The sequence below is a fragment of the Artemia sp. Qi Xiang Cuo genome, chromosome 6 (genome assembly GCF_049724085.1).
Source record: "Artemia sp. Qi Xiang Cuo chromosome 6, ASM4972408v1, whole genome shotgun sequence".
Classification (NCBI taxonomy): Eukaryota; Metazoa; Arthropoda; class Branchiopoda; order Anostraca; family Artemiidae; genus Artemia; species Artemia sp. Qi Xiang Cuo.
Window position 1 is genome coordinate 54,234,135 of NC_142799.1, and position 13,579 is coordinate 54,247,713.

Below are 13,579 nucleotides of genomic sequence, written 5' to 3' on the forward strand. Positions count from 1 at the left end.
AATGAACAAGTCTCAATATGGGGCCCTGGGTCCATCAAAATATTTCAATGGTTTCCCAGGGAATTTGATATCATTTTCTTCCGTCTCTACTTTAAATAAAAATAATAAATTACCTTTTTGGCATCTCTGCTTTCAATTAAAAAAAAAATAGGTATTATCATTTAGAAATGATAGCCCCATATCCCCCCCCCCTATAGGTAATAATTTACAATTTTTTTATGAATCATATTTTTGGGGTAACTTCCGTTTCAATTTTTAATTCCCGAACCTTGTACGTAGCCTAGTATGTAGCTGAATTTTGTCTCAATAGAAGGTTTTTTTTGAGGGGGGGGGGGTAAATTTTTTCAGAAAGAAGATTTTATTTTCTTTAAACTATCATGCGTTCAATAATTGTGCATTAAACATTAAGAAAATCTTATCGAAAACAGCAAAATAAAACAAAATTCTGCAAATATACGTTTCAGTTATAGAAACAATCTGTGGACTATCAATTTCAAAATCCAACTGAAGCTGTATAGTAGTGACTACGTTCTATTCAACTTAAAAATTCAACTTGACTATGAATGATGTAAGAAATAGCAATTGGGAAGCTGAATTCGAAATGATATAATCTCATTTCATAAAGACGATACTTTTTTTTGTCAACATATGAAGAACTGTATATATTGCAATTGCATCTGTCTGGTTTGTATGCAAAGTAACAAAAGAGACGAAAATTAACGAACAAGAGAGCAGTGATGAATTATAGTATGCAAAGTAATATTTGGCAGGGAAAGTCACTGGTGATAAATCTCTAGGGGTGGCACCGTCATTGGGTGATTTTTGGGGATTCGGGGAACCAATTTTTTTCGGGGTGACGCATAGATTTTCGGGGAAATAAAATTTGGGCATAGAAAGAAAAGCTCCACACGAGAAAGAAAAGCTCCGACTTTGCGGTTGACGCAATAAAGAATTGCCACAAAATTAATTCAAAGTCAGCTGAACACCGCGCCTCCACATGCGGCGGCGCGCCTGTGGCGTAGCGACACTTCGGTGGCGGTCAACCAGGCCTCTCATTTGCGGCGTTCAGTCGATCCGCCGGCGCGGCGCCGGGGTCTAGTCTTAATGGTTTCCCATAGTTTTTAAATAAATAATTAGTCACAATGTACCCCCACGAGAAGGGACACATTAAGTGATTATTTTAGAGGAACCCACACAAAAAAAAACAACAGTACATCACTTATAACAGTGAATAGCAAATAAAATTCGCTGAACGTCTAATGCTACCATGAAATTCGCAATCACTCTACCACCACCACCACCCCCCGCGTACGAATTTCCCAAGAGGGTAGACAAGGGAAAGACGACTCAGTCTCATATGAAAAAAAACGTGAAAGCAGGCAAAATTACCTAAAATACAGAAAAACAACGAGGGGGCTCCCCTGAGGTTCAACTTACTAAGTAAAAATCAAAGTTTTTTAGACGTAAATTTCATTCGGTTTCGGCACTTTGATTTTGAAGGTACATTTTTATCTAAGTTATGAAATAGATGGCATTGTCGTATTTGCAATTTGTAACTACTTTATGCTCAAAGTTGCGACCAAAGACAAGCTCCCTACATTTTAATTCTCCGGACCAATGTTTTCCCGTCACTTTTCTAATGAATAGAAAGGCAAAGAGATTATTTTTGGGTTAGATTCTAGATTTTCCACAGACAAAATCAGGGATTTTTTTCTTTTTGAAAGGTTTCCAACCACCATCTCTTGTGCTTAAAACACCTACCGTGTAGTTTAGAAGATTTTGAAACTAACTCTGGTTATATTCGGTGGTAATAATATTGTAACTTACCGTTAAACCTCTTTTTTTCTCCGGTAAACCAATATGAGGATGTAGATGGCCCTTGTTCAAATTGTTCACTTCGAGAATTCTTATAATTGGTATCAGGATAGGCTGAACCAAATATTAACGATTATTTTAAACTCGTCCAATTTGTAACGTTCTTTAGATTTTCATTAAAATAGTCAAGGAGTCAGTTAATATCATTCCAAAGAGTAAAGTCCTAACTTAAAAACAATAAAGAATTATTAAGAAGATGCATCTTAGGCACCTAAGACTACCCTTTTATCATTACGTTTAAGTTTACCATTAAGGTACCTAAGATTACCATTACCATGAACATAACCTTATTAGGTTAATAAGATTGCCATAATGACTTCTATAGATGAATCTTAGACGGCATTATTAGATGCTCACTGCCAAACTTCACAATTTTTGAAATGTAACGTTCACTTGTTTTTTTTTTGTAATTTTCTTTTCTAAGTTTTAGGAGAATATAGTTTTAAGAATAGGCATTTTCTATTAAAAGTAAAAAGCGATGCTAGAACGTAAACGAGCTCAAATTGTAGCCATAAATGAGGGGAGTTGTAGCCCCAAAAGGTCTTTAGACTAAAGTGTCTTTAGACTAAAGTGTCCATTTAAAGTATCTGCTTTTTTGAAAACTTTTTTTATGAAATTTATTTAGTTGTTCTAAAGGAACTGATATCAACTTAGAACGAATGCACATAGAGCTTAAAGAAAAAATAAAAACATGGGACCTCTTCCGATTGAAAAAAAATATTTTGAATTCAGACTTTAATGAACTTCTCAACGATTTACAGATACATTTTACATTAATATAAGATTAAGATGCCCAGATAAAAATTGAAAACAAATAAAAACACAAGAACAATTTCTAGCCTAAATAAAACTGAATAGAATTGTCCAAAATATAGGTCAAAACCACGCAACTCAGCCATAAATGATAAATATTTTTTATGCTCTTATTTTATAGAAAATCCCTTCTTTTACGGACATTTGGACTTACGCCATTTTGTTCTAGAACATATAACGCCACATCCTTACAAAGACCTCTCTTTCCCTTGAATGCCCCTTCCCCAGTCAGGGACACCTATAATGAAATGGAAAGAAGTCTACGCCTTAAAACGAATCCAAAAATTAACCGGATTTTTCTTAATCCCGGCATAGTCTTTTATTGAAACGACTTATTTTGTACTATTTGTCTTAGTGCTTTTCACCCAGGACATTAGAATTCTTCCTAATACCCGCATTAGGCTTATTTTCAAGTTGAAAATTAACTGGATTTTTCTTAAACACGGCATCTGTCTTTTATTGAAACGACTTATTTTGTATTATTTGTCTTAGTCGTTTTCACTCAGGACATTAGAATTCTTCCTAATACCCGCATTAGGCTTATTTTCAAGATGAAAACTAACCGGATTTTTCTTAAACACGGCATCTGTCTTTTATTGAAACAACTTATTTTGACTATTTGTGTTAGTGGTTTTCACCCAGGACATTAGAATTCTTCCTAATATCCGCATTAGGCTTATTTTCATGTTGAAAATTAACCGGATTTTTCTTTAACACGGCATCTGTCTTTTATTGAAACGACTTATTTTGTACTATTTGTCTTAGTGGTTTTCATCCAGGACATTATAATTTTTCCTAATATACGAATTAGGCTTCTTTTAAAGTTGAAAATAAACCGGATTTTTCTTAAACAGAACATCTCTCTTTTATTGAAACGACTTATTTTGTATTTTTTGTCTTAGTGGTTTTCACCCAGGACATTAGAATTCTTCCCAATATCCGCATTAGGCTTATTTTTAAGTTCAAAATTAACCGGATTTTTCTTAATCAAGGCATCCGTCTTTTATTGAAAAGACTTATTTTGTATTATTTATCTTAGTGGTTTTCACCCAGGACATTAGAATTCTTCCTAATAATAATAATAATAATAATTTATTTATAACCCACTTTTATACAAAACAAGCGGAGTAAAGTACACTAAAAAGGAAAAAAAATCAAATACACAGAAACAAAGATAACTTAAACCTTAATCACTGACAAAATCCGCATTAGGCTTATTTTCAAGTTAAAAATTAACCAGATTTTTCTTAAACACGGCATCTGTCTTTTATTGAAACGACTTATTTTGTATTATTGGTCATAATGCTTTTCACCCAGGACATTAGAATTCTTCCTAATATCCGGATTAGGCTTCTTTTGAAGTTGAAAATTAACCGTATTTTCCTTAAACACGGCATCTGTCTTTTATTGAAACTAATTATTTTGTATTATTTGTCTTGGTGTTTTTCACCCAGAGCATTAGAATTCTTCCTCATACCCGCATTAGACTTATTTTCAAGTTTAAAACTAACCGGATTTTTCTTAAACATGGCATCTGCCTTTTATTGAAACGACTTATTTTGATCTATTTGTCTTTGTGGTTTTCACCCAGGACATTAGAATTCTTCCTAATATCCGGATTAGGCTTCTTTTGAAATTAAAAATTAACCGGATTTTCCTTAAACACGGCATCTGACTTTTATTGAAACGACTTATTTGATTTATTTGTCTTGGTGCTTTTCTCCCAGAACATTAGAATACTTCCTCCTACCCGCATTAGACTTATTTACACGTTGAAAACTAACCGGATTTTTCTTAAACACGGCATCTGCCTTTTATTGAAACGACTTATTTTGATTTATTTGTCTTAGTGGTTTTCACCCAGGACATTAGAATTCTTCCTAATACCCACATTAGGCTTATTTTCAAATTTAAAAATAACCGGATTTTTCTTAAACACGGCATCTGTCTTTTATTGAAACGACTTATTTTGTACTATTTGTCTTAGTGGTTTTCACCCAGGACAATATAATTGTTCCTAACATCCGAATTAGGCTTATTTTCAAGTTGAAAATTAACCGGGTTGTTCTTAAACACGGCATTATGTCTTTTATTGAAACGACTTATTTTGTACTATTTGTCTTACTGGTTTTCACCCAGGACATTAGAATTCTTCCAAATATCCGCATTAGGCTTATTTTCAAGTTGAAAATTAACCGCATTTTTCTTAAACACGGCATCTGTCTTTTATTGAAACGACTTATTTTGTACTATTTGTCTTAGTGGTTTTCACCCAGGACATTAGAATTCTTCCTAATATCCGGATTAGGCTTCTTTTCAAGTTGAAGATTAACCAGATTTTTCTTAAACACAGCATCTGTCTTTTATTGAAACGACTTATTTTTTATTATTTTTGTTAGTGGTTTTCACCCAGGACATTAGAATTCTTCCTAATATCCGCATTAGGCTTATTTTCAAGTTAAAAAATAAACAAGATTTTTCTTAAACACGGCATCTGTCTTTTATTGAAATATTTATTTTGTACTATTTGTCTTAGTAGTTTTCACCCAGAACATTAGAATTCTTCCTAATATCCGCATTAGGCTTATTTTCAAGTTGAAAACTAACCGGATTTTTCTTAAACACGGTATCTGCCTTTTATTGAAACGACTTATTTTGTACTATTTGTTTTAGTGGTTTTCACCCAGGACATTAGAATTCTTCCTAATACTCGCACAAGGCTTATTTTCAAGTTGAAAACTAACCGGATTTTTCTTAAACACGGCATCTGTCTTTTATTGAAACGACTTATTTTGTATTATTTGTCTTAGTGGTTTTCACCCAGGACATTAGAGTTCTTCCTAATACCCGCATTAGGCTTATTTTCAACTTGAAAACTAACCGCATTTTTCTTAAACACGGCATCTGTCTTTTATTGAAACAACTTATTTTGTAGTATTTTTGTTAGTGGTTTTCACCCAGGACATTAGAACTCTTCCTAATATCCGCATTAGGCTTATTTTCAAGTTGAAAATTAACCAGATTTTTCTTAATCACGGCATCTGTCTTTTATTGAAACGACTTATTTTGCATTTTTTCTTAGTGGTAATCACCCAGGACATTAGATTTTTCCTAATATCCACATTAGGCTTCTTTTCAAGTTGAAAATTAACCGGATTTTTCTTAAACACGGCATCTGTCTTTTGTTGAAACGATTTATTTTGTATTATTTGTCTTAGTGGTTTTCATCCAGGACATTAGAATTCTTCCTAATATCCGCATTAGGCTTATTTTCAAGTTGAAAATTAATCGGATTTTTCTATCCGCATTAGGCTTATTTTCAGGTTGAAAATTAACCGGATTTTTCTTAATCACGGCATCTGCCTTTTATTGAAACGACTCATTTTGTTCTATTTGTCTTGGTGGTTTTCACCCAGGAAATTAGAATTCTTCCTAATACCCGCATTAGGCTTATTTTCAAATTGAAACCTAACCGGATTTTTATTAAACACGGCATCTGTCTTTTATTGAAACAACTTATTTTGTACTATTTTTGTTAGTGGTTTTCACCCAGGACATAAGAATTCTTCCTAATGTCCGCATTAGGCTTCTTTTCAAGTTGAAAATTAACCGGATTTTTCTTAAACATGACATCTGTCTTTTATTAAAACGGCTTATTTTGTATTATTTGTCTTAGGGGTTTTCACCCAGGACATTAGAATTCTTCCTAATATCCGCATTAGGCTTATTTTCAAGTTGAAAATCAACCGGATTTTTCTTGAACACGGCATCTGTCTTTTATTGAAACGACTTATTTTGTACTATTTGTCTTAGTGGTTTTCACCCAGGATATTAGAATTCTTCCTAATATCCGCATTAGGTTTACTTTCAAATTGAAAACTAACCGGATTTTTCTTAAACAAGGCATCTGTCTTTTATTGAAACAACTTTTTTTGTACTATTTGCGTTAGTGGTTTTCACCCAGGACCACTTATTTTGAATTGAAGTTATCAAGTATTTTGGGCAATAGGTTGCATAGGTTGCATCAAGACTGGGCTGGGTAATTGTAGACAGAGAAAAGCCAAGACAGATAGTACAAGTAATTGAGAGGCAAATGTTTAAATGGCTGAGGTACGGGCAAATGGCAGGAGTATGAATGACTCTTATTGGACACATACTTGTCAGGTTAGTTTTTGGAAAGGCATGCCTACCTACAGTCTTAGGCATGCTGATCAAGAATTTAAAGAAGAGGCAAACAAGGCACACCCGCCTATGTTCTTAAGAATGGTCCGTTGGTTGCATAGGTTGCATCAAGACTGGGCTGGGTAATTGTAGACAGAGAAAAGCCAAGACAGATAGTCCAAGTAATTGAGAGGCAAATGTTTAAATGCCTGGGGCACGGGTAAATGGGGGCGCCCACCCGCCCAGAGTCTCGGGCAAGTGACCCAAAAATTAAAAAAATGTGCGAAAAATTCAAATTTTTTTCAGAATGTTTTTCTAAGCTTAGGCAACGAATAGGTACGGATATTTCACAGATATTTATTTTATTGTTCACTGATATTTTATATTTTGTAGAACATTAGAATTCTTCCTAATATCCGCATTAGGCTTATTTTCAAGTTGAAAACTAACCGAATTTTTCTTAAACACGGTATCTGCCTTTTATTGAAACGACTTATTTTGTACTATTTGTCTTACTGGTTTTCACCCAGGACATTATAATTCTTCCTAATACCCGCACTAGGCTTATTTTCAAGTTGAAAATTAACCGGATTTATCTTAAACATGGCATCTGTCTTTTGTTGAAACGACTTATTGTGTACTATTTGTCTTAGTGTTTTTCATCCAGGACTTTATATTTGTTCCTAACAATCGCATTAGGCTTATTTTCAAGTGGAGAATTAATCGGATTTTTCTTAAAAACGGCATTTATCTTTTACTGAAACGACTTGTTTTGTACTATTTGTCTTAGTGGTTTTCACCCAGGACATTAGAATTCTTCCTAATATCCGCATTAGGCTTATTTTCAAGTTGAAAATTAACCAGATTTTTCTTAAACACAGCATCTGCCTTTTATTGAAACAACTTATTTTGACCATTTGTGTTAGTGGTTTTCACCCAGGACATTAGAATTCTTCCTAATATCCGCATTAGGCTTATTTTCATGTTGAAAATTAACCGCTTTTTTATTTAACACGGCCTCTGTCTTTTATTGAAATACTTATTTTGTACTATTTGTCTTAGTAGTTTTCATCCAGAACATTAGAATTCTTTCTAATATCCACATTAAGCTTATTTTCAAGTTGAAAACTAACGAATTTTTCTTAAACACGGTATCTGCCTTTTATTGAAACGACTTATTTTGTACTATTTGTCTTACTGGTTTTCACCCAGGACATTATAATTCTTCCTAATACCCGCACTAGGTTTATTTTCAAGTTGAAAACTAACCGGATTTTTCTTAAACACGGCATCTGTCTTTTGTTGAAACGACTTATTGTGTACTATTTGTCTTAGTGGTTTTCACCCAGGACATTAGAATTCTTCCTAATATCCGCATTAGGCTTATTTTCAAGTGGAGAATTAATCGGATTTTTCTTAAACACGGCATTTGTCTTTTACTGAAACGACTTGTTTTGTTCTATTTGTCTTAGTGGTTTTCACCCAGGACATTAGAATTATTCCTAATATCCGGATTAGGCTTCTTTTCAAGTTGAAAATTAACCGGATTTTCCTTAAACACGGCATCTGTCTTTTATTGAAACAACTTATTTTGTACCATTTTTGTTAGTGGTTTTCACCCAGGACATTAGAATTCTTCCTAATACCCGGATTAGGCTTCTTTTCAAGTTGAAAATTAACCAGATTTATCTTAAACACGGCATCTGTCTTTTATTGAAATACTTATTTTGTACTATTTGTCTTAGTGGTTTTCACCCAGGACATTAGAATTCTTCCTAATATCCGGAATTGGCTTCTTTTCAAGTTGAAAATTAACCGGATTTTCCTTAAACACGGCATCTGTCTTTTATTGAAACGACTTATTTGTATTATTTGTCTTAGTGGTTTTCACCCAGGACATTAGAATTCTTCCTCATACCCGCATTAGGCTTATTTACAAGTTGAAAACTAACCGGATTTTTCTTAAACACGGCATCTGTCTTTTGTTGAAACGACTTATTTTGTATTATTTGTCTTAGTGGTTTTCAACCAGGACATTAGAATTCTTCCTAATACGCGCATTAGGCTTATTTTCAAATTGAAAACTAACCGAATTTTTATTAAACACGGCATCTGTCTTTTATTGAAACACCTTATTTTGTAGTATTTGTGTTAGTGGTTTTCACCCAGGACATTAGAATTATTCCTAATATCCGTATTAGGCTTATTTTAAATTTTAAAATTAACGGGATTTTTTTAAACACAGCATCTGTATTTTATTGAAAAGACTTATTTTGTACTATTTGTATTACTGGTTTTCACTCAGGACATTAGAATTCTTCCAAATATCCGCATTAGGCTTATTTTCAAGATGAAAATAAACCGCATTTTTCTTAAACACGGCATCTGTCTTTTATTGAAACGACTTATTTTGTATTATTTGTCTTAGTGGTAATCACCCAGGACATTAGATTTTTCCTAATATCCACATTAGGCTTCTTTTCAAGTTGAGAATTAACCGGATTTTTCTTAAACACGACATCTGTCTTTTATTGAAACGACTTATTTTGTATTATTTGTCTTAGGGGTTTTCACCCAGGACATTAGAATTCTTCCTAATATCCGCATTAGGCTTATTTTCAAGTTGAAAATCAACCGGATTTTTCTTGAACACGGCATCTGTCTTTTATTGAAACGACTTATTTTGTACTATTTGTCTTAGTGGTTTTCACCCAGGATATTAGAATTCTTCCTAATATCCGCATTAGGTTTAATTTCAAATTGAAAACTAACCGGATTTTTCTTAAACACGACATCTGTCTTTTATTGAAACGACTTATTTTGTATTATTTGTCTTAGGGGTTTTCACCCAGGACATTAGAATTCTTCCTAATATCCGCATTAGGCTTATTTTCAAGTTGAAAATCAAACGGATTTTTTTTGAACACGGCATCTGTCTTTTATTGAAACGACTTATTTTGTACTATTTGTCTTAGTGGTTTTCACCCAGGATATTAGAATTCTTCCTAATATCCGCATTAGGTTTACTTTCAAATTGAAAACTAACCAGATTTTTCTTAAACACGGCATCTGTCTTTTATTGAAACAACTTTTTTTGTACTATTTGTGTTAGTGGTTTTCACCCAGGACCACTTATTTTGAATTGAAGTTATCAAGTATTTTGGGCAATAGGTTGCATAGGTTGCATAAAGACTGGGCTGGGTAATTGTAGACAGAGAAAAGCCAAGACAGAGATTCCAAGTAACTGAGAGGCAAATGTTTAAATGACTGGGGTACGGGCAAATGGCAGGAGTATGAATGACTCTTATTGGACACATACTTGTCAGGTTAGTTTTTGGAAAGGCATGCCTGCCTAGAGTCTTAGGCATGCTGATCAAGAATTTAAAAAAGAGGCAAACAAGGCACTCCCGCCTATGGTCTTAAGAATGGTCCGTTGGTTGCATAGGTTGCATCAAGACTGGGCTGGGTAATTGTAGACAGAGAAAAGCCAAGACAGATAGTCCAAGTAATTGAGAGGCAAATGTTTAAATGACTGAGGCACGGGTAAATGGGGGCGCCCACCCGCCCAGAGTCTCGGGCAAGTGACCCAAAAATTTAAAAAATGTGCGAAAAATTCAAATTTTTTTCAGAATGTTTTTCTAAGCTTAGGCAACGAATAGGTACGGATATTTCACAGATATTTATTTTATTGTTCACTGATATTTTATATTTTGTAGAACATTAGAATTCTTCCTAATATCCGCATTAGGCTTATTTTCAAGTTGAAAATTAGCCGAATTTTTCTTAAACATGGCATCTGCCTTTTATTGAAACGACTTATTTTGTACTATTCGTTACTGGTTTTCACCCAGGACATTATAATTCTTCCTAATACCCGCAATAGGCTTATTTTCAAGTTTAAAACTAACCGGATTTTTTCTTAAACACGGCATCTGTCTTTTATTGAAACGACTTATTTTGTTCTATTAGTCTTAGTGGTTTTCACCCAGGACATTAGATTTCTTCCTAATATCCGCATTAGGCTTATTTTCAAGTGGAGAATTAATCGGATTTTTCTTAAAAACGGCATCTATCTTTTACTGAAACGACTTGTTTTGTACTATTTGTCTTAGTGGTTTTCACCCAGGACATTATAATTCTTCCTAATATCCGGATTAGGCTTGTTTTCAAGTTGAAAATTAACCGGATTTTTCTTAAACACGGTATCAGCCTTTTATTGAAACGACTTATTTTGTACTATTTGTCTTACTGGTTTTCACCCAGGACATTATAATTCTTCCTAATACTCGCACAAGGCTTATTTTCAAGTTGAAAACTAACCGGATTTTTCTTAAACACGGCATCTGTCTTTTTTTGATACGACTTATTTTATACTATTTGTCTAACTGGTTTTCATCCAGGACATTAGAATTCTTCCTAATATCCGCATTAGGCTTATTTTCAAGTTGAAAATTAACCAGATTTTTCTTAAACACGGCATCTGTCTTTTATTGAAATACTTATTTTGTACTACCGTATTTGTCTTAGTAGTTTTCACCCAGGACATTAGAATTCTTCCTAATATCCGGATTTGGCTTCTTTTCAAGTTGAAAATTAACCGGATTTTCCTTAAACACGGCATCTGTCTTTTATTGAAACGACTTATTTGTATTATTTGTCTTAGTGGTTTTAACCCAGGACATTAGAATTCTTCCTCATACCCGCATTAGGCTTATTTACAAGTTGAAAACTAACCGGATTTTTCTTAAACACGGCATCTGTCTTTTATTGAAACAACTTATTTTGTAGTATTTTTGTTAGTGGTTTTCACCCAGGACATTAGAATTCTTCCTAATATCCGTATTAGGCTTATTTTCAAGTTGAAAATTAACCGGATTTTTTTAAACACGGCATCTGTCTTTTATTGAAACGACTTATTTTGTACTATTTGTCTTAGTGGTTTTCATCCAGGACATTAGAATTCTTCCTAATATCCGCATTAGGATTATTTTCAAGTTGAAAATTAACCGGATTATTCTTAATCACGGCATCTGCCTTTTATTGAAACTACTTATTTTGCAGTATTTGTCTTAGTGGTACTCACCCAGGACATTAGAATTCTTCCTAATATTCGCATTAGGCTTATATTCAAGTTGAAAATTAACCGGATTTTTCTTAAACACGACATCTGTCTTTTATTGAAACGACTTATTTTGTATTATTTGTCTTAGGGGTTTTCACCCAGGACATTAGAATTCTTCCTAATATCCGCATTAGGCTTATTTTCAAGTTGAAAATTAACCGGATTTTTCTATCCGCATTAGGCTTATTTTCAGGTTGAAAATAAACCGGATTTTTCTTAATCACGGCATCTGCCTTTTATTGAAACGACTTATTTTGTTCTATTTGTCTTGGTGGTTTTCACCCAGGACATTAGAATTCTTCCTAATATCCGGCTTAGGCTTATTTTCAAGTTGAAAATTAACCGGATTTTTTTAAACACGGCATCTGTCTTTTATTGAAACGACTTATTTTGTACTATTTATCTAAGTGATTTTCACCCAGGACATTAGAATTCTTCCTAATATCCGCATTAGGCTTATTTTCAAGTTGAAAATTAACCGCATTTTTCTTAAACACGGCATCTGTCTTTTATTGAAACAACCTATTTTGTACTATTTTTGTTCGTGGTTTTCACCCAGGACATTAGAATTCTTCCTAATGTCCGCATTAGGCTTCTTTTCAAGTTGAAAATTAACCGGATTTTTCTTAAACATGACATCTGTCTTTTATTGAAACGGCTTATTTTGTATTATTTGTCTTAGGGGTTTTCACCCAGGACATTAGAATTCTTCCTAATATCCGCATTAGGCTTATTTTCAAGTTGAAAATTAACCGGATTTTTCTTCAACACGGCATCTGTCTTTTATTGAAACGACTTATTTTGTACTATTTGTTTTATTGGTTTTCACCCAGGCCATTAGAACTCTTCCAAATATCCGCATTAGGTTTACTTTCAAATTGAAAACTAACTGGATTTTTCTTAAACACGGCATCTGTCTTTTATTGAAACAACTTATTTTGTACTATTTGTGTTAGTGGTTTTCACCCAGGACATTAGAATTCTTCCTAATATCCGCATTAGGCTTATTTTCAAGTTGAAAATTAACCGGATTTTTCTTAAACACGGCCTCTGTCTTTTAATGCAACGCCTTATTTTGTACTATTCGTCTTACTGCTTTTCGCCCAGGACATTAGAAATCTTCCTAATATCCGGATTAGGCTTCTTTTCAAGTTGAAAATTAACCGGATCTTCCTTAAACACGGCATCTGTCTTTTATTGAAACGACTTATTTTGTATTATTTGTCTTAGTGGTTTTCACCCAGGACATTAGAATTCTTCCTAATACCCGCATTAGGCTTATTTTCAAGTTGAAAATTAGCCGGATTTTTCTTAAACACGGCATCTGCCTTTTATTGAAACGACTTATTTTGTTCTATTTGTCTTCGCGGTTTTCATCCAGGACATTAGAATTCTTCCTAATACCCGCATTAGGCTTATTTTCAAATTGAAAACTAACCGGATTTTTCTTAACACGGCATCTGTCTTTTATTGAAACAACTTATTTTGTACTATTTTTATTAGTGGTTTTCACACAGGACATTAGAATTCTTCCTAATGTCTGCATTAGGCTTATTTTCAAGTTGAAAATTAACCGGATTTTTCTTAAACACATCTGTCTTTTATTGA

The 13,579-nt window shown here is 33.5% G+C and overlaps 1 protein-coding gene across 1 annotated transcript in view; it reads right to left on the reverse strand.

Annotated features, from left to right (window-relative positions):
• LOC148951382 (uncharacterized) overlaps window positions 1–13,579 on the reverse strand; it is an 83,151-nt gene that overhangs the window by 6,422 nt on the left and 63,150 nt on the right. Inside the window, exon 5 of the mRNA XM_089090835.1 lies at window positions 1,828–1,929. Coding sequence (XP_088946961.1) covers window positions 1,828–1,929 — 102 coding nt within the window. The remainder of the gene's footprint in view (window positions 1–1,827; window positions 1,930–13,579) is intronic.